Source organism: Ursus americanus, chromosome 11 (assembly GCF_024610735.1).
Source record: "Ursus americanus isolate L20-20 chromosome 11, mUrsAme1.1.p, whole genome shotgun sequence".
Lineage (NCBI taxonomy): Eukaryota > Metazoa > Chordata > Mammalia > Carnivora > Ursidae > Ursus > Ursus americanus.
This window is the reverse complement of record NC_142137.1, coordinates 28,716,408-28,743,914: the sequence shown is the minus strand read 5'-3', so window position 1 is coordinate 28,743,914 and position 27,507 is coordinate 28,716,408. Positions and strand designations below refer to the sequence as shown.

At 38.1% G+C, this 27,507-nt stretch overlaps 2 protein-coding genes across 6 annotated transcripts in view; one reads left to right on the top strand and one right to left on the bottom strand.

Moving 5' to 3' along the window:
- The window catches only part of LAMA4 (laminin subunit alpha 4), a 141,471-nt gene extending 131,444 nt beyond the window's left edge, over positions 1–10,027 (top strand). For all 3 annotated transcript variants that reach the window (XM_045798503.2, XM_087865405.1, XM_087865404.1), the window contains 6 exons: positions 551–706; positions 1,974–2,133; positions 3,816–3,946; positions 5,047–5,140; positions 5,599–5,718; positions 9,560–10,027. In XM_045798503.2, the coding sequence (XP_045654459.1) occupies positions 551–706; positions 1,974–2,133; positions 3,816–3,946; positions 5,047–5,140; positions 5,599–5,718; positions 9,560–9,705 (807 nt within the window). In that variant the 3' untranslated portion in view covers positions 9,706–10,027. The remainder of the gene's footprint in view (positions 1–550; positions 707–1,973; positions 2,134–3,815; positions 3,947–5,046; positions 5,141–5,598; positions 5,719–9,559) is intronic.
- A 5,540-nt stretch (positions 10,028–15,567) lies between these two features.
- On the bottom strand, positions 15,568–27,500 carry FAM229B (family with sequence similarity 229 member B). Of its 3 annotated transcripts, none has more exons than XM_045798409.2 (4): positions 27,348–27,500; positions 18,786–18,945; positions 16,986–17,124; positions 15,568–15,782 (listed from the first exon to the last, which is right to left on the bottom strand). In XM_045798409.2, exons 3-4 carry the CDS (start codon positions 17,108–17,110, stop codon positions 15,665–15,667), a joined length of 243 nt encoding a protein of 80 aa, XP_045654365.1. In that variant the 5' UTR covers positions 17,111–17,124; positions 18,786–18,945; positions 27,348–27,500; the 3' UTR covers positions 15,568–15,664. The 3 variants fall into 3 exon arrangements, with proteins under 3 accessions (XP_045654365.1, XP_045654367.1, XP_045654366.1); XM_045798411.2 differs by having other exon boundaries at positions 27,337–27,482; XM_045798410.2 differs by having other exon boundaries at positions 18,786–18,942; positions 27,348–27,482.
- Between the last annotated feature and the right edge of the window lie 7 nt (positions 27,501–27,507).

Genomic DNA, 27,507 nt, shown 5'->3' with positions numbered 1-27,507 from the left:
TTATTTTCACTGAAGGACAAGTGGCAAACATAACCTGAAGTTTAATTTCTAACAATTTTTCACTTGTTTTCCTACTGCCTGTAAGTTTCTAAATTTCAACAGCAATTGCTGAGTGTCTTTTATAGGCTAAGCCGTGGAAGCTACAAAGTGAAGAGAAAATCTGTTAGGAAGCTAGGATACCACAGGGAGAATATCTAAATATTGAAGCAAATCCGTGTTACATAATGGAAAGAGTAAGAAATGTAAGATGCATTAATCACCATAAATTTAGGAGCAGGAGAAACCAAGTCGGCTGGCCAGCTGGAAAGAACTTCATTGAGAACTCTACTAAGTACATGTAAGCTGTATTCAGAAATTAAGCCTGCAGCTTTAAATCAAGCTTTAAAGGAAAAAACAACCTCTTGACCTTCAGAGAAAAGACCAGTTTTTTAAAGAACTTCTGCAGATTTCCCACAGTACTGCAATAGCAAAGTTTGGAAAAGCAACCGAGCCTTCCTCCCCCGAAACTTGGGATGCACTTGACAGGTGCTGTTGTCTTTCTCTCCATCAGGTGATATTTATTCGGGAAAAGAGCAGTGGCCGACTGATCATTGATGGACTTCGAGTCCTAGAAGAGAGTCTTCCCCCTACCGGAGCTGCCTGGAACATCAAGGGTCCTATTTATTTGGGAGGTGTGGCTCCTGGAAGGGCTGTGAAAAATGTCCAGGTAAGCCAGGCATGACCAGGTCAAGCCACTGACCTTTAGAGCGGGAAGATTATTTAATCCAGGGCCTCATTTTACCATCAGCAAACTGGCAAGAAGAGAACTATAGTTTTGCTGGATATAGGCTAGCAAAGCGAGTATTGTCCCAGGGGATGTCTGTCTGCCCTCTGGCATTACAAAGTCAGGAGTGATCTTCTGATTCTAAGGTAGAGGTGAGATGAAACAGTTTCAGAGATTTAAAGTGTCATGAGAAGTTATGTCTCAAGGAGATGCTTATTTGTTCAGCAAGTGCACATGCTTTTAATGTAAAAAATACATTAGAAAAGAAGAAAGAATGTCATTCCATTATATATTATTGAGTGACGAAACACTTTGGGGCTATTCTGTAGACTATGATTCATTTTTGTTTCCTACACACACACACTAACACACACACACACACACAATTTGCAAATGTGCAAGGAAGTATGGTTTACCCCTGGTGGGGAGAATCAGGGGTATAGTAAAAAACCTGTTATTTCTGTACTTTAAAAGTTAATAATACTGCAACTTTACAAAAATAGTTAACAATAAAGGGAATGTATCAAAGGACTAAATCTTAACATAAATACAGATTTGACTTCAGCACAAAAAAATGAATGCATTTCTAAGATCCGCGCCTAGATGTGGATAAAGCAAACAAAGGGGGGGGCTCATGTTGTAATTAGATTTTAGGCAAGTAGCCCCCATTTCATGAGAACGCCTTTAACAGAAGGGTTTCCACAGCAGTGTGAGATCAGTCGGCCGGAGGGGCCCACGTTTCCCGCCCTGCGGTTCGATGCCGCTCAACGCAGGATCCGGTAACGGAGCCCAAATGCAAGCTTTCTGCGGCTCCTTTAGCCGCGGTAGATTTAACAGTTAAGCACTTCGCTAGCCCTCGTCAGCATCGGGTGATGTGGGGCCGGCTGTCACTCTTGAAGGAAAACAAACGAGGATAGTTCCAACATTTAATTTCAAAACCATAGCTGCAACTTATTTGTCCTAGCGTATGTACAAATTCTCATAGCTAACGACTGCAGGCGGACATCATCAACGACAAAATCCCAGCTTCGAAGAACGCCTTAGAGAAGCAACTACCTGGAAAGCGCCTGACCCTTCAGGCAGCTGAGATAAACAAGACAGGCGACTGCTTCGTTTCTCTCAGGACTCGATTCCCTTCATTTTGTTTCCCTTTGATGCGTACCTGCACGTGTGGAGAAAACGGATTTGAAGCAATGTCTTCTTTCCTCAGATCAACTCGGTCTACAGTTTCAGTGGCTGTCTCGGCAATCTTCAGCTCAACGGGGCCTCCATCACCTCTGCTTCTCAGACGTTTAGCGTGACCCCTTGTTTTGAAGGTCCGATGGAAACAGGGACATACTTTTCAACAGAAGGAGGATACGTGGTTCTAGGTAACAGTGACTTCTGCACAAAACATGAATCACAAAATACTTCTTTCCCGGAGGTGGCTGACGGGAAAATTGGGCTCAGAGTTAAAACTTCAGAATGCCAAACTCACTCAGCCCTAGAAAATGGCTTCTTTCCACCAGGATCCCCTTTGTCCCCTCCTGCCACGCCCAACCAGACAGGAGCACCCGTCCCTGTTTGCTTTCCCTGACTGGAGCTTCTCCACAGTTGCCACACCTCTGATGTAGATACAGCCCATCTTGGCCCTTTTAGGATTTCCTCTGCTGCCCTGTGGTCTCATCTGTGTTAGCTCTCAGCCACCTTGCTCTCGTCTTTCTCTGCTGCCTCTTAGCATGGCCCATTGTCCCTACCACAGCAAGTTCCACTTCCTCCCTTCGCAACCCCATCCTTCAGAAATTTTATTTCTGGAATTTTATTCTCCTTAACTTTCACTCTCATTCATTCAGCCAAGTTTTTATTGTATGCCTCTGGCATGTCAGCCCCTATGCTGAGTCATGGAACATAATAGTTCTAAAAATAAATACATAAAGTCCTAACAGACTCTACACAATCACCATCCAAGCCATTCCAACAAATACTCTATAGAGCAAACAAGGTATGAGGAAGACACAGGGATTGGTACCCTCAACATCCCCCAGATAAAGACATGACAATGCTACCAAGCGTAGCTTCCTCAACCACCCCCACATCCAATGAGAACACCAGAGGTCTCTTTCCTCTCTTTGTCTAGTTCGTGATTTTACTTTCCTTTCTCCTCCTTTATCCACAATAAAGCACTTACACTCGTATTTCTCAGCCTTTCATTGGATTTCAATGATAACAACTCAAAGGCTCAGACAGCTTGAAATGCATAGCAACCTGCACAATTTATGTTCTCCATAAACATTAACTAATAGCAGGAAAAATTAAAAAGTGATTTATAAGAAGACATGTCAAGTGAATATTATTAAGATGCCCAGGTTTGCAACGCGTCTCCTGGAGTGAGCACGGCTATTCTTAATAAGAATTCATTTTCTCGCGTCACGGCCATGGCAGCTCCTTACTGCTTCTGCTGCTCTCACTTTTTCTTTCCTCTGAAATGCTCTGCAGCACTGGCACCAGTGATCTTTATTAAGACTTATTTTAAAATACAGATCTGATGAAGTCAGCTCCCTTGCTCAGTGGCTGCAAAATAAAGTCTATCTTCCATACTTGAGCACGAGCGCCCTTCCCCGTGGCCTTCCTCACTCGCCTGGCCTCGCTTTACCCTGGCAGGGGACAATCCAGCCACACTGGCCTCCACAGCGCTCTCCAAATGTCCCAGCCTCTGAACTTGTGTTCAGACTACTTCCCTTGCGCAAGTTGCTCTTTTCTGCTCCTCGCTTGTGAAATACTAAGTGGTCCTGCTGCTTCTAATTGGTTTCTCCTCCCCTGAGTTCCGGGAGCCATGGCGTCTTTTCCGTGTGCTGTCCCCACCCCACGGCCTACGCAGGAGTGGGTGCTAGTTACCCCAGACCCCTGCAGAGCTTTCCAGGGTGTTTGACATGGGAAATGCCACTTGCTGCTTCTCTATTGAAAACGGTGTCAAACTTTCAAAAAACGGATATAAAAATATATAATTATGAAATCACACCAAGGTTACAAAATTTAGGCTGCTGCTCTTAAGAGCTAATATTTCTTTCCACAGATGAGTCTTTCAATATTGGATTGAAGTTTGAGATTGCATTTGAAGTCCGTCCCAGAAGCAGTTCCGGAACCCTTGTTCATGGCCACAGTGTCAACGGAGAGTACCTCAATGTTCACATGAAGAAGGGGCAGGTAGTGGGTTAAAAATTGTTTTAACAGTCTGTCTTCTCTGCCCTTGAATTCTAGGTCTGAAGCATATTTATTTCACAGAGTTATTCCATCAGTCTTTCCTAACTGGGGGGGGAAAATAATGGGGAAGCTATACATGAAATTTAAATGCAGGCCGTACTTAGATTCAGATTCATATATTGGGAATTGATTTGATTAGAGCAAAGAGCCATGAAAATGTGGCAAAGCTAAAAATAATCAACAATAACAATGGAATTAAAAGGTTTTAATAAAAGAATTGGAAGAAAACTTTTTTACAACAAATGAGAGCAGCAAACATATCCAGCTATCAAAATGAACAAACACTAAAGCATCTATCTTTCTATCTATAATACATTTGCATACCAGGTGTAAATATGTACATATATGCAAATATACATATGTATTATTTTCAATTACTGGAAATCAAAAAATTGTTATAATTAAGCACCACTTTCATCCTGAAAAAGTATGACTAAAGAATATTCATGAAAGTGTTGGACTAAATATGAAGGAGAAAGCAGCATATTTTCATTATTGTCCCTAACTTAATAGAACTGATTTTTATTTGAGTTCTGGCACTATTAAACCACATAATAATAAAATCCTTGTATCGTGCTTACTCTGTGTCAAGCACTATTCTAAATGCATCATATGGAGGAACTCTGCTAGCCGCCCAGTGGCTCTGTGAGGTAGGTTTCACAAGTGAGAACACAGGCAGAGTGAGGTGGTGCCAGCACTGGGCTACGAACCCAGGCAGTCTGGCTCCACAGTCCGCGCCCTCCACCAATACCTTACCCTGCTTTGTAGAACACATTCGATCCATGAAAGTTAAAGCAATTCATTTTATTATCTTGTTGTTCGTCTCCCCCAGCTTCTCTTCTGTTATTGTTCTGTCCTCTCGCCTAGGAACAGCTTAGTGTCTATAGCCTACCGAAGAGTGACCCCTTGCGTTCACACTGCAAAGCTAATCCTTTGCAGACGGGAAAGCATTGCTTCTCTCTGTGGTGAATTTAGGAAATCCAGTTTTATCTCTAGGAGGAAAAAGGAAACTATATAACGACAACGTATCCTGACTTTTGCAGGTCATAGTGAAAGTCAACAATGGGATCAGGGACTTCTCCACCTCAGTAACACCCAAGCAGAGTCTCTGTGATGGCAGATGGCACAGAATCACAGGTGAGAAAAACAGAATGTCCTGGGATTCTTTTATAAAGTGAGCCTACAACCCCACGCATGGAATGATGGCTTGGAGGACCTCAGACTCTGACTTACATGATAAAATAGGGGATGGACGATAGTCTAGAAGTGGCCAAGGAAAGAGAATCAAATGTTACTGCATATATCAAATCCACATGTGATTTGAAAATTTGAGTGCTGCCAAAATAGTCTTCGGGAGCTTTTTAAAATAATGCATAATTTATGAGGAAAAAATAGACTATCCTAAATATTCTCCCTTTCAGAGGAAAATGTTGCAGGGATTGCTTGGTTAGACATTGACATTTTCAATGATATAGAAGAAAGTGTGAGGTTTATTCTGGAATAAATAAAAGCCATCACTGTTATAAATTAGTCTCCTTCATGTGAAAATTAATCACTCCAGTGCCATTTATGACCCGTCTTTCCCGGTATTTCAGTTATTAGAGATTCCAATGTGGTTCAGTTGGACGTAGACTCTGAAGTGAACCATGTGGTTGGACCCCTGAATCCAAAACCAGTTGATCACAGGGAGCCTGTATTCGTTGGAGGGGTTCCAGGTAAGAGTTCTTTCAAAGGGACACATTTACAAATCCAAAACACAGTAAGTTCTTATAATTGTTATTTTAGTATTAAGAATGGAGCCATGTGTTTTCATAATACACCTAATAACTCAAAGTTTTTTGTATACAATGTCCTTTCATAGGAAAAAGTATACTGATGATTATGCCTCCTTATCCAAGGATCAAAGCAAAGGAACACATAAGCACTACACTTCAGCCTCCCGCCTGGCTAATAACACTCTCCCTTTGCCATATATGCTTATTTTTTTCTCTCTTCCCTTTACGTTTCCTCGTGTCCACGGAGTAAAACACACACTCTATTTTTTCTCTAACACAAAGAAAACTCATTTACTAATACTGCTCTAGGATCTGAGAATCTTGAAGGACTTAAAGTTTGCTGATAATTACTCCGCTTCCTTACTAAGAAAGAAGAGAATCCACAGTTCTCCCTGTCCAAGATTAGTCTGAATTATGAAAACAGCTGCAGACTGTAAGTTGTTTTGTTATGATGTAGTGACAGTCCCCAAGAGAGGTTCCCAGCTGCCATCCTGCAAACATCATCAGTAACATTGCTGCTGTCATCTGCCAAGAATGGGGTGTAATCCAGAGTGGTGACAGAAGGAATCTTATGGACCCCCCACAATTGCTTTAACCCTCTGGAGCGGGAACCATGACCTATGTTGAAAGTGTTTGTTGCACACATTTCACTAACTTGAAAAACTGAATGTTAAAGACGGAGAGGGAGAGATAAGAAGGAGAAGGCCAAGCTTTTACATCTGGAATTTGGTGTGATTTTAAGGAAAAACTTAGCATGGTTTTTCCTTGTGTCCTAACTAGATTATTTTAGACTGACCCATGTAAAAGCAAGTAATAATTAAGAGTAAGGAAAAAAAAAAAAGAGATAGAGAAGGCACAGATCAAATTAAGTACCTGAACTTGGGTCCTCACAAAATAGTAGCAACTAAGCATTCCTCTGTTTGTAATGTGAATTTTTCAAATACTAGTATTGACAATAACAGTAACTCCCTGATGAAATATTTGAGAACTTCCTATTCTTTACTTCCGTATCCATGCCCATCTCCATCCCCCAGTCCTCTCCTCCTACTCCTGGCCTCAGTTCTGAAAGGGATTCTGGCAAAGGCCACCCCTGAACTTCCTGCAGGCAGTGTGGAAGATGTGTCACCTCAGTTCTTAAATTTCTGTACATTGCTTTCTTCCTAGAAACCACAACATGATTTAAAATATTTCACAGGTTCCCAAGACCTTACAAGATCAAATTTGGCAAGGTCCTTGATCCTTTGGCCCCTCCTCACCCCTGCCTCTGGGGTCTCCCCGTGTTTTCTGGGACTTGTAGTTCTTTCAGTGTTCAACGATGCCCTCCTTGCTTCAGGCCTTTAAATAGCACACGGGGCCTCAATTTGGGGGAAATGTTCTTGCTTTCCTCCCCTTTACCTTTTTGAGGGAAAACTTCTCCCACTTTTCTCCCAGTTTCATTCCTTATTGACCTTTAGGACTCGGCTCAGACCTCTCCTGACACACACAGGCCCCTCTCTCCCTAGAATGTGCTGCGTTTGCATATCCCTTTTGTGAATTTACCACAGGATTTTGTGGAAGTTAAATAGTCCACTCCTTGGTGCCTGGCAATGTGATTTAATTCAACAGAAAACAAACATTTATGGTCTATTAAGCATTGTACTAGGTTCTGAGAGAGGGACGAAACAAGCATGGCTGCAGAGCCCTCCTTCATGGAACTTACAGTATTTGTTCTTTACTTTGCACCAAAGCCTTACTATACCATTCAAACAAATGTTTGTCTTTTTGATTTTTGTTTGTTTTCAGAGTCTGGTCTGCCATCATCTCCCACTGTAAGAGTTGCTAAGCACCAGACTGGGGGGGCAAGGTGTACCTGAAGCCAAGTTCAGCCTGCCTGAGACATATAATGAACAGCAGATTTTAGCTAATGAGCCAGCACACAGGAAATAGTGGGCCAGGGGGAGCTAACCACTGCCCCATTACAGCTTTTCATTCCCTCTAGGAGCCAGGCCAGCGAGCTAGAACAAAAGCAATTATAATTTAAGCGGAATGTCATTAATTACATCATTTTGAGCTGTTCAACATTAATTGACTAAAATCACATCAGAAACTGAGGCATGAAAAAGAATAACTGAAGGAAATTAGGCATAAATAAGCCTCCTATAGGCACTGAATTCCCTTGGAATCTCAACCAGTTCTCTTATACCATGCAGAACCCTGAGGATACTATACCTATCAATAAAAAGTTAATGCATTTAATGAAATATAGTCCCCCAAAGTCAATTTTACTATACAATTTAAAAATCAAAATTAGAAATTAAAAACATTTTTAAGACAATGTAGTTCACACATACACACAGATCTGACTATTCCTCTACTGAAAAGCCTGCATTATTCTGTATATAGTCAAGCTTTCGGCCTGAGGAATGTTTGCTCTTAAAATCATGTGTTGATTTTATTGATCAGTTACGTAGGGTTCTGGGGCACTTTATTGTCACCACCCATAATAAATTGTGTGGTGAATTATGAAGATCATAATTTCTATATGAATTATTTCCTCTAGATGATGTTCCCCATGAACCACAGGGTGGTAAGATTGAACAGAATCAAAATCCATGTTCTAAAACTAGTTTCCAAAATGGGCAGAAGAAATAGATGTTTCTGCCCCTTATACTCTTTCCCGTTCACTCATTTTTATTCTGATGATGAAGTACACTGAGCAGCCTTGAAGAATATATATAGTCATACTAATCTAGAGACAAAGGGAAGTGATCTCTCAGCCCCTTCCAAATCTAAAACTTCATAATTATCATTCTAAATATGAAATGCGATTTCCATGATTTATTTTCAGTATAAAGCTTCTGCATAGTCTTAATCTACACAGCTCAGAAAACTTATTACAGCTGCTTGATGATATTTAATTTGCTGTCCTGTTTTATGCTCCTTCCTGAGTTAGTGATTTCTAAGTGTTTTCCATCTTTTATCTGCTACTGCTCACATAGCGGTTTGTACATAATAATAAGCTTTGACTAAATGGATTTTAATTCCATGATATTTCTAAGCTCTCTAAATTGCTTTAAATTATATTGCTTCTATCATCCAACACATTTAATTGTATCTGTACAATTAATAAGCATAAGGCTTCTTCTAGATCTCTAATTAAGATTAGGGGAGGAAGTTCCCCTGGCATACGACAGGGCACCTGTGCCCATACAAAGACCAGACTGGTTATCATTATCCTATTTATAGTTCTTAAACCCTGAGCTCAGAAAAATTAAAATTTAGCTTATGTGAATTCATTATTTTCTCATTATATTTTATGAGCTTGGCAAAAATGTGGAGGCTTAAGGGTGAAGGGTAATGATACAAATTAAACAGAAACATTAACCAAGTCTAAAAATAGTGTAGAAGCAAAAATTCCTTCTGCTTTTCTCAGTAAATCACACAAAATAAGTGAGACCCAGGTAAAATTAACTCTAAGAAGCATAAGCAGGGGCAGATCCTGAAAATTCACTACTGGAGTTGTATACGTAAGTGGTAAATTTCGGCCCCAGAAGATAGCTGAAATACACTCAGAACTTGGATCATGGAAAACATGGCAGAACTTTAAAATTACCACATGTCCACATTACTTCAAAAGCAGATAAAGCTCCTGAGAAAATGAGTCAATTATCACTATATTCCATTTTGACATGTAAATCATCTTGATGATGTGAGCAGTCGTTACATATACTTGTGCCAGAGGCACATTTGGACTTGGAAGGGCTCACCTGCAATCTTTGTTTTCATTTCTTCCTTTTTCCAGAGTCTCTACTGACACCACGCTTGGCCCCCGGCAGACCCTTCACAGGCTGCATCCGTCACTTTGTGATTGACGGGCGCCCTGTGAGCTTCAGCAAAGCAGCCCTGGTCAGCGGAGCCGTGAGCATCAACTCCTGTCCCGCAGCCTGACACGGCAGAGCAAGGCTGCCCCCGTACAAAGTTCTTTAGAGCACTGAAAGAAACGCAAAGCCAGCCGGGAGGAACAGCAACTTTTCCTCCCAGTGGGAGCCTTCATCTAGTTGAACAGGACTTAAATGAATCGTCAGGGAATGGATGTTTATTATCTCTCGTTTGGGTTCTTACCTTGGATCCAAAATGTCTGCAGTGAACAACAATCAAAGGAGTGTCACACTTACTTGCATTGTATTATTTCCTGCTGGTGAAATTACTGTTCCTGTTTCTAATAAAATAGAAGGGATTCTAAATAAACACTGGCACACATTTGTAAGTATGGCTAGATTCTCAGATTCATCTTTCTTTGAATTGAATTACACCAAAATATCTGAGGTATACTTTTCTTTATCCTGAAAACATTTACTAATTTACGTAAAATCTGGAATTAGATGGCAGATTTGTTTTTAGTACTTTTGTTTAATCTATCAGGATAATAAGAATATTTAAAGTTTATAGCAGTTAAAAGGTTGAATAAAGTAAATTTCTAACAAATTATTAGAAAAATGGAAGCATAATTTAATTTTTTTTCTAGAGAAGAAAAAAAGGAGTTAAACCACCTTTTTCCCCTTATTTCTTTAAAAGAAAAATAAAACAGCATGAGGGGAGGCTCCTGTAAGATATTATTACTGTGTGTTCTGTATGAGTCGTAGAAGACACTACAGCAAAGAAAGTAAGACATAATCATAAAATTCTATTCAAGAGTATAAAAGTTCTTATTAAAGGTTTTTTTTCCCCACATAACTACACACAACTAGTATTATCTAATTTTATGATTTTCTTAGGTTTCTAGATTCATAAAGTCTAGAAAAAATAGCCTTGAATAGCTGGTGTGATATTAAAATACAGAAACTGAAATAAAAGAATACTACCCGAAAAGATAATCAACATTGAAGACAGAATGAGAGAAAATAGGCCCTCACAGAATAGGATTAAGGATATGTAGAAGGAATAACTTTTAGGGGTAAGGGAAGAGGGCATAAAATATTTTGAGGAATTACTAAGGGAATAAAATAATCTCTGACCTTGGGGGAAAATATATATGTAAATTTTATATATATATGTAATCCCCTGCTAGCCTCCTGTCTCAGGTACATTAATAATAAAGTTGAAGATATCAATGAAAATAGCTAATATCAATTCATAGAGGAATAACTGTATGCCAACCTCCATGAGAAGCTGAAGTTGATTTGATCATTACATTAATTCTATGAGGTGGCATTCAGAGATGAGAAACTTGAGACTTAGAAAAGTTAGGGATATATTGCCGGCTGTCATTCAACTAGGCCAAAGAACCAGGTTTCAAAACAAGGGGCAGCATGATTATCCCCTTGCTTCCTGCCTCCAGAGAACTATCTGCCAGCTATCAGTTGTCCTCTAAAGCTGGAGTCACAAACCCAAATCCCTACAGAGCCAGAGAGTTACCATAAAGGAGTAAAGCTGGTAGGGTCTGACTGACAAAATCAAGAGGGCACTTGCCAGGCTTATCTAGAAAGCCAGCAGATGCTCAACTCAGCTGACTCTCACCATGAAAAAACACAAGTCTTAAAGGATCAGAATTTCCAACAGAAGCTGGAAATGTTAAATTTGGGCCATTTGGAATGGCCTGAGTTTCTGTGGTAACTAATTAAATTAAAGCAACAGCAACCACAATACCAGGCTGACCAAACAAAACCTTCTAAACATATGTGACATCTAAACAAAAACTCTGAATCCAAGAGTGTAGAGCCTTAACAAGTACAGACTGAACCAGTGCTCAAAACACACTGCACCATCATAATATTCCCTCCATCAGACCCAAACAGGAAGAAGTGATTCTGAAACACCCTACCATTTTCTTTTTTAAAAGATTTTCCAGAAGCATCCTAGAGGGCCACCTAGTTCCTCGTTCTCAGCAATAGCACAAAGTAAACAAAACCAGCCCAGCTGCAGACCCTGTCTGGACCTACTTAGTGGTTCCTGCACGCATGTGCATGGACTCACATATATAGACTGAAAACACAAAAATTCTTCTACCTTCTCCACAATTTACAAAGCCACTTTGCAGCGTTAGTATTTCACATTCGTATACTTGACAAATGAGAATCTACTGAATCTACTGACCCATATAACTCCTGACCACCACACGATGACCTGAAACCAAATTTGCCATTCTTAAGAGCCTGATTCAGCTCTTAGATGGGACTCCATCTTCTTTCATCTTCTGTCTAGGGAGAAAAAAAAGTCATTATTTTTTTTCTTTTAAACATAGTATATCGGGATTTCATATAGAGAAACAGGGGTTGGGTGCTCATAGTAATTTTGACCAATTATTGTTTTGGTCCCTGCCAGTTCAGAGCCCTTTCACAATGAAGAGGCCTCCCATAGCCCCAGTTTGAAGGAAGAGCCCTATTTAGGCCTGTGTCCTACCTCCTTTTGTCATGACTACAGCTGATTGGACAAGAATACTGTACTATAGCTTCCTAGTGAAGCAACATCCCATTATCTGGTGGTGTGTGAAGATGAATTCAAATCATCAGATATTTTCTCTTAAAATTCTGAACTGGGAAACATGAAAGAATCAAGGACTTAGCAGTAGAGGCTGAAGCCAAAATAAAACTATTTGAAAGCATGGTTTTAAGTGTTTAACACACATTTATAAACACGCACTTTTAAAAAAGAAAGAAAAAGAACTTAGCATTTCCCATTCTCTAGATGTAGAATAATACATCTACCTGCCCGTTGTCTAGAATACACCACTCGATTCTCAGCCTGGAGTTTGTAGGGGGAATGTATTTCAGAAGATACTAGGATCTATTTGTTCTCTGGGCCCCCACATCCTTGTATGTAACATAGTAGTAGAGGGTGTCAGGTAGAGTCTTTCTATTTCTTTTCATCTGTGACTACAGCCCATAGCTGGGACCATAAAACAGTAAATACATCACTTTTGAAGTGTGAAGTCAATCCCTTCTCCTTTAGGACTAACTCAGAGAAGCCATTTCAGCACAACCAGGAATGTAACATGACAATCCCCCAATATCGCACACGCGCGCGCGCACACACACACACACACACACACACACACACACACACACGGTCTATATAAAGAGGCTAGAAGGGCAACAAAATGAGGCACCATCCAGAATGTAAACTCCATGAAATTGTGTCTGTGTTATTCACTGATGTGTTGTAAGAGCAATGGAATAGCACCTGACACCTAGGTTTATGTTCAATAAATATTTGCTGAGTGAATTTCAGGAAAGCAGAATTTCCATAAAAGTTACCCCTCACCTTACCTCCCAGTGCAGTCACTTGTAAAGTGCCTGGGACTCTTGAGGGAAAAAAAAAATCTGGTATTGATTCTCCGCTTGGGATCCCCTGAGCCCCAGGGATCTCTAATTGCTGAGATTGTAGGGGTAGAACAGGGAAAAAATGGTACAGCCCACCAGAGAGACAAGAAGCACTCCCTCAGATCTTTGGTAACCTTTCAAGTCCTGAAAAGTAGGGAAGAAGTTTGGCTACATGGATAAGGCCACTCTGTTTTTAAACTTCACAACACCAGAGGACATCATCCCCAGAGGACACTGCTAGGGGGCAGAATGGCCCAGGTGGCAGGTGTGGGGCGGGGCGGGGTGGGGGGGATGGGGGGGCAGGTAGATGAGTCTGAGGAATGAAAGCCTGTTATCATCTGCCAAGGTATGGGACAGGAAAAAGCACACAGAAGAGGAAGCTAGATGATAACGACCAGCCAGAAGCAGCAGTTGAATCCCTCAAGGAGCTCCTGAAGTATAGTAATGGCGGCTGCTCAGCCCTGAGTGCCTCACCAACCTAGCCAGACCATAGTGCATTTACAGTGAGCTCAATCAGCTGCCTCAACAGAATATGTTTTAAAATGATCACATCTAAAGATGAATGACTAATGAGCTGATGTCATCCTGGAGGAAGGTTATGAAAGCATGATGCCCCCAAACCTGTTTACAGTCCCTCACAGAAAGCCCATATCTAGCAATGTAAGCAATGTAAGCAGCCATTTACTCAAGGCAGAGGCTTTAGAAGAATAAAGAATTCATACTGGTAAAAAACTTACTGATTTATCCTTTTAATATGTCTTTATGATCTACAGTAATGTCTCTATTCTCATTCCTGATATCAGTAGTTTGTGTCTTCTTTTTTCCCCGATAATTCTGTTTAGAGGTTTATCAATTCTATCGATCTTTTCAAAGTACCAGCTTTTGGTTTCATTGATTTTTCTCTATTATTTATTTTATTGAGCTCTGGTCTTTATTATTTCTTTCTTACTGCCTCTTTTGGGTTTTGTTTGCCCATCTTTTCTGTTTTCTTAAGGTGAAAGCTTAGATCATTCGCTTGAGATTTTTTTTCTAATGAAAGAATTTGATGTTTTCTAAGCACTATTCAACTGTACGCCATCCATTTTGATATGTTGTGTTTCCATTTTCATTCAGCTCAACATACTCTTCTAATTTCTCCTGCCATTTCTTTATTCACGGGTTATTTGAAAACCTGTCATTTAAGTATCCGAATATTTGGAGATTCTCTGGATATTTTTCTATTGATTTCTAACTTAATTCTACTGTGGAATATACTTGCATACTCTGCATATTTTGCCTATTTTTCAATTTATTGAGACTTGCCTTGTTGACCTCAGTGTGGTCTATTCTTGGTGAGTTTTCCATGTGTACTTGAAAAGAATGTACAGTCTCTGCTATACTATCATTCTCTTCCAGTTGTTGAAAGATGTTGAAATCTCCAACTATAAAATTGTTTCTTTTCAATTTTATCAGTTTTTGATTCATATACTTCAAAGCTCTGCATAAACACTTAAAATTGTTATAACCATTTTAACATTATGAAATGCCTCTCTTTATTCCTGGTAGTATTCTTCGTTCTAAAATTGTCTTGTCTATAATCAATATAGGCTATTCCAACTTTCTTTTGATAAATGTTTACATGGTATATCTATTTTTACCTTTCATATTTTTAACTTACATGTCTCTTAGTATTTAAAGTAAGTTCAAGTAGATAGCATCTTCTTTTCTAGCCAATCAGGGGTAGAAAATGACTCTGCCTAGTCATTGAAGTATTTCAACCTTTTGTAATTAATATAAATATCAATATAATTTGGCTTAAATTCATTATCTTAGTTTCCTTTTTCCCATTTTCCTGACTTCTTTAGGATTGAGTGGTATTTAGTCCATTTTATCTCCACTATTGGGTATTAGCTCTCTGTTATTGTTTGTTTTTAGAGATAACTCTAAGGTTTACAATTTATTGGGATGCCTGGGTGGCTCAGTTCAGTAAAGCATCTGCCTTCGGCTCAGGTCATGATCCCAGGGTCCTGGGATTGAGCCCCGCATCAGGCTCCTTGCTCAGTGAAGAGCCTGCTTCTCCCTCTCCCTCTGCCTGCCATTCCCCCTACTTGTGCTCTCTCTCTTGCTCTCTCTCGCTCTCTTTGTGTCAAATAAATAAATAAAATCTTTTTTTAAAAAAAAGATATCAAGCCAGAAACTGGCTTAGGGTATTCAAGTGAAAGGATTCAGCTAAGTGGCAACCCAAATATAAACAAAGAAAACCAGCCTAAAACACATTAAGTATTTAGAACAGGCCTTTCATGATTGATAATCAAGGTGGATTAACCTTCATCTTGAATTATTGATATTAACGATCCACTGTGAGCAAAATGATCTCTAAAGTACTTTCTAATTGTGAAATATTATTCTGTCTTATCTATCAAACATAACTGATGGCTTATCACTACATATTTTACAGACGACATTGTGTCTTTTCCTACTAAAAGAAAATATTTCCACTATTGTCATCATCCAAAGGTGCCACCACTTTTATTTGTTTATCAGATCATAAGATGATACTGGCCCATTACCCTTGACCTAGTCAGACCTCTACAAAAGGCTTAATGATGCTATTTAGGATGCATTTCCTTGCTGCTTTGTGCGGGTGGCTTTCGCATTGTTGCATAGACAGTGATGGGAACATCAGTTATTGTAAGGCAATGACTTCCAGGGCATCTTCGGAGTTGCCTGAATAAAAGAGCAAATGACATGTGGTTAGATACTAAAAAGGAAATTTTTTCAGAGCAGCAAAGTTTGCATATCAACTGTTTTAAATCATTTTGAAATCTTTGAATGTCACAATATAATTATAACACCGTGGCACTGATGAGCCATTTTAGACTTAAGTTGCAAAGAAATTGTGGCTGTCGCCATACATTTAGTCACAGGAAATTCATAAATATAAAATAACCCTCTGCATGATCATTTTGAAAGGTATGCAGTGATTGCTAAATGGCAAAAAAAGGCGGGAGGGAAGTGCATAGTTGTAAACATAGTGATAATACTATGGCAATTTATGCAATCACTCCAATTGAGTGATCTAAAAACTACAATGTTTGTGGAAAAATATAAAACTGAACATACTATTCCATATACTATTCAAATGTTGATTGAATCTCAGGTTTAAAAGAATCTTTAAATGACATCTAGTCCAAAAATATATCCAGTGCTTGAATTTCTGTTCCAACATTCCCACCAGATAATCACCTAACCTCAGACATTTCTAAAGACGAGTGCTTGGTACTTCCCAAATACTTCCCAAAATAGTACTACATCCTTGAATAACTGATTTTTTTTAAGTACCTGCCTCATTAAGCTCAAATCTGTGTTCTAAAAATTTCCAAGATGTGAGAAATCTAACAATGTAGTATTTGATGTTTGCTATGATAAGCAGCAGAAAAGTGGAACAAATCCTATTTGTTACAGTTTTCTTCAATTTGCAGAAAGTGATTTTGTTCTATAAAACATTCATACTCTATATTACTATCTCTCTGCTAAAAATCAAATCAAAGCCAAAGTAACACTAAATCTGAGATGGGGGTCTTCTTCATATTTGTAGCTTTATGCCTAGCATATAGTAGCCCTAAAGATTTGCTTGTTTAAATGAATGTTATCTTTCTTGTAACTATCAACAACAAAAACAACAACAACAATCTAGCTAAAAATGTCCAAAAAAAAAAGAATCGGTCTATCACTGAGACAGAGGTACCAAAAACAAACTGTGGTAAGAAAACCTGGAATCTGCTAATACTAATTTAATAACAACAGTGTTTGTTAATATTAATTTAACGGTCCTGGACTTCTGTCTTGCTGATATTGAACATCAACTAGAGCTGCTATTGATAATAGCCATTAGGCATTTCCTCGGTCATTAGGATGAGCAGACCTTACCTAGTTGGTGACATCTCCTTCCCATTACAGGCAGCACTGGAGCTCAGCCCAGATTCCAGCCCAGTGGAAGAATCTCCTCCTTCCACTGGAAACCTCCTTGGCTGGGTCCCAAACCGAAAAGGCATAATTCACTGAAAACCTAGATTAGAAAGTTAAAATAATGGCATGGGGCTGAGTTGTCTTCAAAAAGCTCTTTGGAGACTTTAATGTTATTATTTTGTCATAGCTATTTAGAAACATTCTGAAAATGACATTTTAAAATATCTATAAAAGTATATAAATGCTATATTACACAACTCCCCCTTACATACAATTTGAAGTCTAGCAACAAATATAAAACAGCCATTAGATGGTAGAAGTAAACTGTGCCTTATGGTCAACATTATTGAAGTCTATTTCTGCTGTGTGAAAAACAACAACAACAAAACAGTTTGCTTGAAATGGGTGTTACAAGCAACAAGCTTGAGCCCCTACTTCCACTCCCCACTGCCTCTCTGCTAAGCCCTTCTTTTCCTCACAAGTATAGCCGAGCCTCACATCCTCCATGACAGCTTCCATTAACCCTTTTCCTGATGGTCATTCATCTCCCCCACCTCTCTCCATTTACAGCGCAGTAGTTAAGAAAGTGGGAGAGTTGGACAGACCATGTAATCCTAAGCAAGGTACTTAACCAAGTATGCTTCTCAAGGATAAATTGGGAATAATAGTATCTCCTTTCAGGGTAATAGTGAGGATTAAATAAGCTAAGACATAAAGTGCAGTGCCTAACACATAGTTAGTGCTCAATAAGTGTTAACTATTAGTCCCAGCAGATGCTACTGGGCACTATTAAATATATGTACACACAGACACATGACATAATGTATATGTGAGACACACAATAAGTATGAGATACATACACACACACACACAACTATACAAAATAAGCTCTTTACTGGCTACTAGTGCCTCTACTCGGAACTCTTCCCCAGCCCACTGCTCCCCACTCCTTACTTACTAGGCCCAACTCATCAAGTCTGAATTTACATTTCACTTGCTCAGAGAAGCCTTCCATAACCACTCCAGTATAGAAGTTTCCGTAGCACTCTCTATTTTGGCTTTGCACAGCTATCACTCTAATTCAGGATTTCTCAATGTGACACTATGCACATCTGGGGCCAGATAGTTTTTTGTTGGGGAGAGAAGTTGGCCTGTGCTTTGTAGATGTTTTGCAGCATCAAGGCCTCTACCTACCACATGCCAAGAGCACCCCTCCCCCAAACTTGCGACCGTCAAAAATGTCTCCGGAAACTGCCAAATGTTCCCTGGTGGAGAAGGGGAAGAAATCACCCCTCTTGAGAACCAGCACCCTAATTTTTTGTAAATGTTTTTGCTTAATCATTGCCCCACCCCCCCCCGCCCAATTTCATGACTGTCTTTGTCACCACTGACTGAATCGTGAATACCTAGAACAGTGGCTAGGCACACAGTAGCTAATAACTATTTTGTATCAATTTACATGTGTTCAACAAAAGACAGGAAAAATGAAGTATGACTTATAACTGTTTTTTATGCCTAGAACAGTATTCTATGCCTAATAAGTAAGTGTTTATTGTGGTAATAATAAAACTAAATTATTACAGTTTAGGAATTTGAATACTATATGTAATCGTTTTTATTATGTTTCCTTTATCAAGGAAAAAAGTGGTATGCTCAATGACAAGCTAGTAAAACTACAATAAAATCTATGGTTTAGAAAAATTATCTAATATATGTAGGTATTAAGTTTTAGTTAATTTTACCAAGGATACATAGACTTACCAAAATAGGCTGAGTCTGATTCCTGTAGAGGTGAATAAATCAACTGCTTCTACTGACCTTCCATAGAAGGCTGGAATTGCCAAAGGAATGATGATCAAATGTTCCAGTGACACCCAGAAATTATTACATCAGAAGATTCTTTCACATAGTTTCCTACCTGCTAAAGAATAAAATGTCACAATTCATAGCTCCAGCAGCTGAAACTCAGAATTGTCTCTCAAGTTTGACAGTCTTATTCTTATCACAGCCTTATTCTCCAATGATATGAAATATTTTAATCTATGAATGAATTTATATTCTAAACCTACAGTCTAATCTGTACAAAATCAAGAGATTCTTCTCACTTTATATCCCATTTTTCTCATTATTTGTATATTCCAGTTTTTCCCTTAACTATTAATACAAATTAATCCAATCTAACTATGACCTCATCCCACACCAAAGTCCTCAAACTGCCCCTTTACAAATTTCGCTATGACTCTTCCTACGTGGGATTCTTTATATCTTCTCCCTAATGCCTGGACTACCTCTTCTATTTCCTCAAGAACCTTTAAATTCCCAAATGACAGAAATAAAGACAATTGAGAAAATAAGAATACATCTTGTACTGTCCTCTTGTTCTGTTCTCTGGACACTGAGGCTCTCCTCTGTTTGTACCATCTCCACCAAAGGAATGATGATCAATGTCCCAGTGACACCCAAAAATTATGACATCAGAATTCCTTCATATAGGTTCCTATCTGCTAAAGAATAAAATGTCTCAAGTTCATAACCCCAGCAACAAGATGAAACTTATCTTCTGGACTGCCCTCTCTGCCCCAACTTCTGTAGCAATAGCTCACCTCACTGAATGTTATACTAAAGTATATCTTTAAGCCAGAACATTTCCCTTCAGCTAACCTTTTTTTTCCCATTTTCAGAGTTGATGACAAACTATTAAATGACATTAAGCATTTTTTTCATTTAATGAAAACCTTTTTTTACTACCCACATTTTCTAAGTTCCCACTGTTTTGTTTTCATATGATTTACACGACAGAAAGTTGGCATTTTACATAATTAAGTTGATGTTAGACAAAATCTTACCTTTACCTTCTTTTTCTTCCTAGGGTGCTATGTGTGAATAGTTGATCACAATTTTAGCTAAGAGAAACCATTTAACTGACTGTGTCATAGTTAGACAAACTGAAATAATTGCTAGCCATTGTTAGCTAATGTATCATTAGGACCTAAACATTTGATCCTTAGGATGGCAAAAATTTTTAATAGTTTACATTTTCTAGTGGAGATGGCTGTGGGAAAACAATAGGTTTTGACAAGAGAATTAGGTTTGAATTTTAATACCATGTTAACTCCGAGACTTTGAGCAAATCACTAAAAGTTTGCCTGAAAAAATGGTATGAATTTCTACATCATAGAGTTGTTTTGAGGAACAAAAATCTAATATGTAATAAAGCCAATGTCTGAGATACAAAAATTCCATCAGCACACATTCTTTTATCTTTGTGCATAATTCCTGAAATCAGTGTTGAAGCATTGATTTCACTTTTTAGTCATCGATATATTTTTAAACTACAAAGTGAAGTATCTGCATGTGAAGTATTCATAAATTCCTCTCATTTACTATGATTTTTAACTAGTTATTTGGCACAAGTTGCACCAAGTTTCTTTTTTTGGTATGGGGGACACAATGAAATAAACCAAACAGTAGCCTTAATGATGAAACTTTCTAGCACTAGAGTAATAATACATCACAAAATGAACTTGACTCTCCAGCAGATCTTCACAGAGAAATGGATGAATATGTGAAGTATAGATATTGGGGGAGGGGTGTTGGAGATGGTGAAATCTCTAAATATTCTTTCTTAATCCTTATAAGCCTGAGAGTAATAATAATCTTTCAATCCTCAGAATATTGATCCATGAGATGCAGAAAAGGAGTAATGCTTGAACTTGTCATATCCTAAGACAATAGATCTATTACTAGGAATAATTCATTCGTACAACAAATATTTGCTGAGAATCCACCATGAGCCAGACATATGTTAAGTGCTGAAGATAAAACATTGAGCGAAACAAACACAGTGTCTATCCTAGTAGAATTTACAGGTTAGGGTAGTCTATGTCCTACACTAGGATATCAAATCGAAGTCTAAAGAACAAGTAGACATTAACTAGGTGAAAATGGGTGGGAAATAAAAACATTGAGACAGTTGAGGATGGGGCAAACAGAGGAAACAGCATGTGCAAAGATCATGTGCCAGCAGAGAAGACAACAGAAAATATGAAAGGCCAGCATAACCATAGTAGAAAAAATAAGAAAGAAATAAGGTCAGAGAAATAAGTAGAGGCTAAACCGAGCAGGAACATAAACCCAAGTTAAAGACTTTATGAGCAAGGAAGCTCACAAAAGACTTTTACTCTTTCAAGAAACGTATTAGGTTTCATTGATTTTTCTCTGTTGTGTTTTCTATTTGGTTTCTTCTCCAATCTTTAGTATTTCCTTTTTTTCTGTTTACTTTGGACTTAATCTGTTTCTCTTTTTCTAGTATCTTAAAAAGGAAGCCTAGATCATTGATTTGAGACCTACCTTCTTGATATAAGCATTTAATTCTATAAATATCCATCAAAGCACTACTTGAGATTCATTCCACAAATTTTGAAATGTTGTATTTTCATTACCTTCAGTTAAAAATTTCCCTCTTGGTTTCTTCTTTGACCTATGAGTTATTTAGAACAGTGTTATTTTGTTTTCAAATATATGAAAATATTCTAGCTAGTTCTCCTTTATTGATTTCTTAGATTCCATTGTTGGCCGAGAACATTCTTTGTATGATTATAATTCTTTTATGTTTATTGAGACTTGCTTACGGTCGGAATATGGACTACCTTGATAAGTTCCACATACTCTTGAAAAGAATGTATATTCTGCTGTCACTGAGTGAAGTGTTCTATCACTGTAATTACTTGGTTGGCAGAGTTGTTCAAGTCTTCTGCATTCTTACTGACTTCCTGTATTCTTCTTTATCAATTATTGAAATAAGGATGCTGAAATCTCCAAATATAATTATGAATGTATCTGTCTCTCCTTTCTATTCTGCCAGTTTTTGCTTCACATATTTTGAAGCTCTAATATTAGGTACCTAAATATTTAATAGTGTTATGTCCTCCTAATGAATCAATAACTTTATTATTAAAAACTATCCTTCTTTATCTCTAGTAATATTCTGTGCTCTGAAATTTATATAGATACGTTATCTCTAGTAATATTTATATAGATACTTTATCTCTAGTAATATTCTTGACTGAAATTTACATAGATACTTTCTATTCATTAATTTTAGTATAATGTATCTTTTCCTGTCTTTTTACTTTTCACCTATCTGGTCTTTAGAGTCAACGTGGTTTTCTTATAAACAGTATATAGTTGACTTTTGCTTTTTCTTATCTACTCTGATGGTCTCGGACTTTTAATTAGCATGTCAATTATTTACATTTAATGTGACAGATATAACTGAATTTGTATGCCCTCTTGCTATTTGTATTCTATTTGTGCTATCTGTTCTTTTTTCCCTTTTTTCTTATTCTGTTCTTTTGACACACCTGAGTATATTTTATGAATCTATTCTATCTTCATTATTGGCTTATTGCTTTACAACTTTTGTTTTCTCTTTGGTTACTTTAGGGTTTATAGTACACATTTTTAACTTTTCTGTTTGCCTTAAATAACATTATGCCACTTCACATACACCAAAAGAACCTTACACTTCTGTATTATTTTATCATACATTTTACTTCTACATATATTATAAACCCCACAACACATTATAAGTTTCTCTTTAAGCAACTGTTTTTAAAGAAAAATTTAAAAACAAGTGAACTCTTTTATGTTTACCCACATATTTATCATTTTCTTGGTCTTGATCCCCTTCAGTAGGTCCAGATTTCCCTCCAACATCATTTTCCTTTTATCTGAATGAAGATTTTCATTTAACAGTTCTAGTCTACTAGCAATCAATTCATTCCGTTTTTATATGTTTTTACTTCACCTCCACTTTTTTCATCTCCATTTTTGAACAATATTTTTGCTGAGTATAAAACCCTGTCAACAGTTTTGTTTTGTGGGGCTCTTTTTAAGTACTTAAAGATTTTGCTCCAGTTCTCGGACTTGCATTGTTTCTAAGTCTGCTTTTATTCTTAACTTTGTTCCTCTACATGTAGTGTACCTTTTTTCCTCTGGGTGCTTTTAATATTTTTCTTAGTCGCTGGTATTAATTTGATTATAATGTGCTTGGTGTGGTTTTATTCCTGTTTCCTGCGTCTAAAGTTTCATTGAGCTTCTTGGGTCTGTGGGTTCATAGTTTTTATCACACATGAAAACTTTTCAGATATTATCTCTTCAAGTATGTTTTTGTTTCCTCCTTCTGGAACTCCAATTACTGTATAAAAAGCTGTTTGAAGTTGTCCCATAGCTCGCTGATCCTTTTTTACTCTCTTTTGGTTCTACTTTGAATAATTTCTACTGTTAAATCTTTAAGTTCATTACTCTTTTCATTTACAACGTCTAATCTGCTCTTAATTCCATCCAGTGTACTTTTCATCTTAGACATTGCATTCTTTTTTATTTCTAGATGTCTGACTTGGGTCTTTTATATTTGTCTCTTCTTAATCTTTCCATGCTTCCTTCTGCCTTCTTGAAAATATGGAGTGTATTTATATTATTTTAATGTCCTCTTCTACAATTCTTTCATTTGTGCCATTTCTTGGTTTGCTTTTACTGATTCCTTTTAACCTCATATGGAGTGTTTTCTACATCTTTGCCTATCTTGCAATTTTTCATCTGACGCCAGACATCGTGAATTTTACGTTGTTGAAGACTGGATTTTATTTTTAGTCCTCTAAGCACTTTCAAGTTTTTATCTGGAACACAGTTACGTGGAAATAGCTTGGCTCTTTGGAGGCTTGATTTTACACTTTTCCTGGGCTAGATGAGAACAGCCTTTCATCTATGGCTAATTTCTCTCCCCTACTGAGGCAATATCCTTACCGTACTCAACACTCCCAGATATTACAGGGCTCTTCCACTAAAGATACTGGGAATGTAAACTAGTCCCAGCCTTGTGTGAACCCCCAAAATTGTTCTGCCTGCTTCTTCCCAGTGGTTCATTCCTCAGTCTCAAGTAGTTTACCCACATACATATATTGATCAGTACTCAGTTTAAGGCTCAGAAATTCCCTGAAGATCTCCAGAGCTTTCTCAATACACTCACTCCTCTCTGGCTCTGAAAATTCTAGCTGCCTTGGTCCCACAGAATTTTCAATTCTGTCTCCCCAACTCAGGATGGCTGCTGAGCTGTGTGTGAGCTCTGTTCATCAGAAAGAAGTTACTAGGTCTAGTCCATACTCAAGGAAAGGGAATGCTGTATTCTGATATCATGTCTGAGAATGCTTGTAATGTACTTATAAATGTTGTTCATCAAATATTTCTGGCTTTCTGCCTTCTGGAAATTGCAATTCCTGGCCCCCTATGATTACTCAGAGCCCATGTGACTAGTTTTGGCCAGTGAGTTAACAACATCCATTAAATACAGTGCAAGATCCTCTTGAGTTGTCTTTCTCTCTGCCACAAAAGGCAAGAATGTACCAAATAGTGGTAGCTCAGCAACCCAGGTGCCAGAGTGAGATAAACATAAAGCACAACCACAGAGACCTACCAAAAGATATGGATCATGTGCAAAAATATAAACCTTCATTGTTTTACACCCCTGAGATTCAGGAGTTAGTTTGTTACCACAACTTAGCAAAATTTATCATGACCTAAACAGACTTAGGTCCAGACTTAAGAACTGCCATAACAAAAATCTAAAATATAAGTCATTAGCATAGTGGTCAGGCAGCAGGTGACAAGAAACTGTTATTGGAAGCTGAAAGGATAGTTATTTACGTTATTAGTGGCAAATATAGTGGGAAAAACCTTTGCAAAACTCTTGTGATAACCTAGAAGACAGATTATTTACTAATGAACTTTGAGTGGAAAAGGTTAGAAGACAATCTTGGTAAAATGGTGGTTGCTATGGTTGTGTTTGTCAAGTTATATGAAAGAGAGGAGACGGGCTCAGAAATGCAGTGTGCCAACAGGAATAAAAATGGATAGAGCCCCCACAAATTCTAATTATATTCAAGTGACAACTTGGAAAGTCAAAGAAGTATAATTTTCTTGGAACACATCTTATTCCCCCTCAGAACTTTGCAATGTATTTTCAACGTCTTCCAGTACTGAATGTGCTATAAATGAGTCTAACAAACCCTAATTGTTTCTTCTCCACCATCCCCCCCCCCCAGACCTGCCACCACCTTTGTTTCTTGCCTGGGTGCCCACAGAATTCTTTAATTCTGAAGACTGAGTAACTTAACCAGGATATATCCTAGTGTTGTCTGTTCTATAGAAATTTTTCCATGGAACATGGTATATCCTTTTTTTTATTGAAGTATAATTAACATACAGTGTTATATTAGTTTCAGATGTACAATATGATTCAACATTTCTATACATTATCCAGTATTCACCATGATAAGCGTACTCTTAATACTTTTCCTATAATTCTTAATCCTGTATCATTTTAATCTATAGATTTTCTTTCCTTTAGTATTTTTTATATCAGTAAGGACATTTCTTCTTCCGTTTGCTGTGTTCTCTATTTCAGAGGCACTTATTAATCTCATGTCAAACCATCTTTGTCTCTTTCATATATATTCTCTTCTATGAGATTTAATACCTTTGTCCTTTGCCTCAGTTTTCTCTGTGATTATCTCAAGCTTCTCATCTACATCAGTAATTTGATTTTCAGCTCTCTATTCTGCCTCTTCGTGTTTCTAATTCTTCATTTCTAAAACCAATTCTTCTACTTACAGCTATAGTTTGAAAGGTAAGTTATATTTTTTTCACTGTTTTTGGATCAGAGGAGGTATATTATAACTCCACTAGAGCTGTGTATAACCCTCCAGGATGGCCTGGGTTCTGCTTGCTCTTCTGAGTTTGCTGAATATTTTAAATGAGGTCTCAGTCCATCTAATCAGGAGTGTATTGAACTCCAGGCTATGCTCAAACATATGACTTCAATGTGAATTCTTGGAAAATATAAACTCTAAAAAGTTGTTCTGCTTCTACTGAGGTCCTGAAATGGGTGGTATATAAGGCTCTGCCTTGATTCTTAAGCAGAATTGCCTCTCGGTCTGATTCTCTCCAGACTGAAGTTATTAATGAGACTTGTTAGGACTTTCTTAATTTAACTTGTTCCCATGTATGAACTGTGCTCTATGAGATATAGAGCCTGCAGAAGCCAGAACACCAGATGAGCTGACACCATAACTCACTGCACACACCAACTAACATCACTGCCTACAAACTGGACCAAACTTTGCAAATTTTGGAAGCCCCAGGCTTTGGGACTTCAACCTCAAAATCTGAAGTGAAGTGTTGGTGATTCCAGACTACACTCCCACTGACTCCATGCTCACTAATAAGCAGTTAAGAGTAAAAGCTAGCAATTGCAAAACATTCTGGATTAAAAGTTGCCTATTAATCACAAGGGATATAAGTACCAAGGTTAAAAATATACAAATGGAAATGTGGAAAAGCCTAAGCACCATAAAACTAACCCATTGCACTTCAAAGTTACCAGCGATCAGAGAAATATAGTAACAACTATTATTTGTCTTGGTGGAAGAATAAGGTGTTCTAATCGATCTTAATCACCACACATAATTGTACATATACTTAAACTTTTTTTGTTTTAATTTAATGGAGATGGCTTCCTGGGATTTTGTAGTTCCTCAGAATTTTGTGGAAATTATTAATTTCAGTAAAGAAGTGGGGAGTTCTTAATTGAAATGTGATCTAAATTGATCAATGAGTTCAGAATGTTTTTCAATGCTTGACAGTTTTTGATACTTGGTAATTTTCAGGAATGTCTGATTTTTTAGTCTTCTTCCTTCCATCTAATTTACGTAAATCTAATGCCTAGTTTTAATTTCATCTCTTCCACTAGACTTCTATTTACTGATCTACATCCCCACCCACTGAATCCTACTGAATTTACAGTCAGCACCACACAATATCGTAAGACAAAAACCGTTTTAGTATTTTTTATGTATCTTAGACTGTAGGCTTCTTGGAGCTATATATTTGTCTTGATTTATTTTGAACACTCTATTTGGCCTAGAAGTTAATGTCGGGAGTATACAGCTTCAACGAACACTGCTTAGGTCTCTGAAGCGCTTTTTTGTCAAAGTGTCTAAACCGCCTCGCTTCGGTTGTAGCCTGACACGCCTATTTGTCTGGGGTTTCTTTGTGCTTAGCGACACTGTTTTCTGTTAGAAGAAAGGGCTTGTTGGATAGACGCACCAAAGCAGAGCGTCCCGAGGAGTCCGATTAAACGGAATTTGACCCAACTCCCAGGGTGTTGAGACTGTGAACAAGAACTAAACTTCTGATAGCCCATAGACACTTTTAAAGACACACATTTTAAAATCCCACTCCAAAGCCTAGTTACCCGCCAGTTACCCCGGCCTCCGGAGCTGCCGAAGCTCAAAGATGGTGGCAAGCAGCAAGACCTACGGTCCAGAGGCCCAGTCGCTATGGTAACGGTGGGACGCAAGTACCCTTGAGCGGCCTTCTGACGGAAAAACTTAGCTCGAGTGTAGAGAAGAGCGTAGCGACGCCA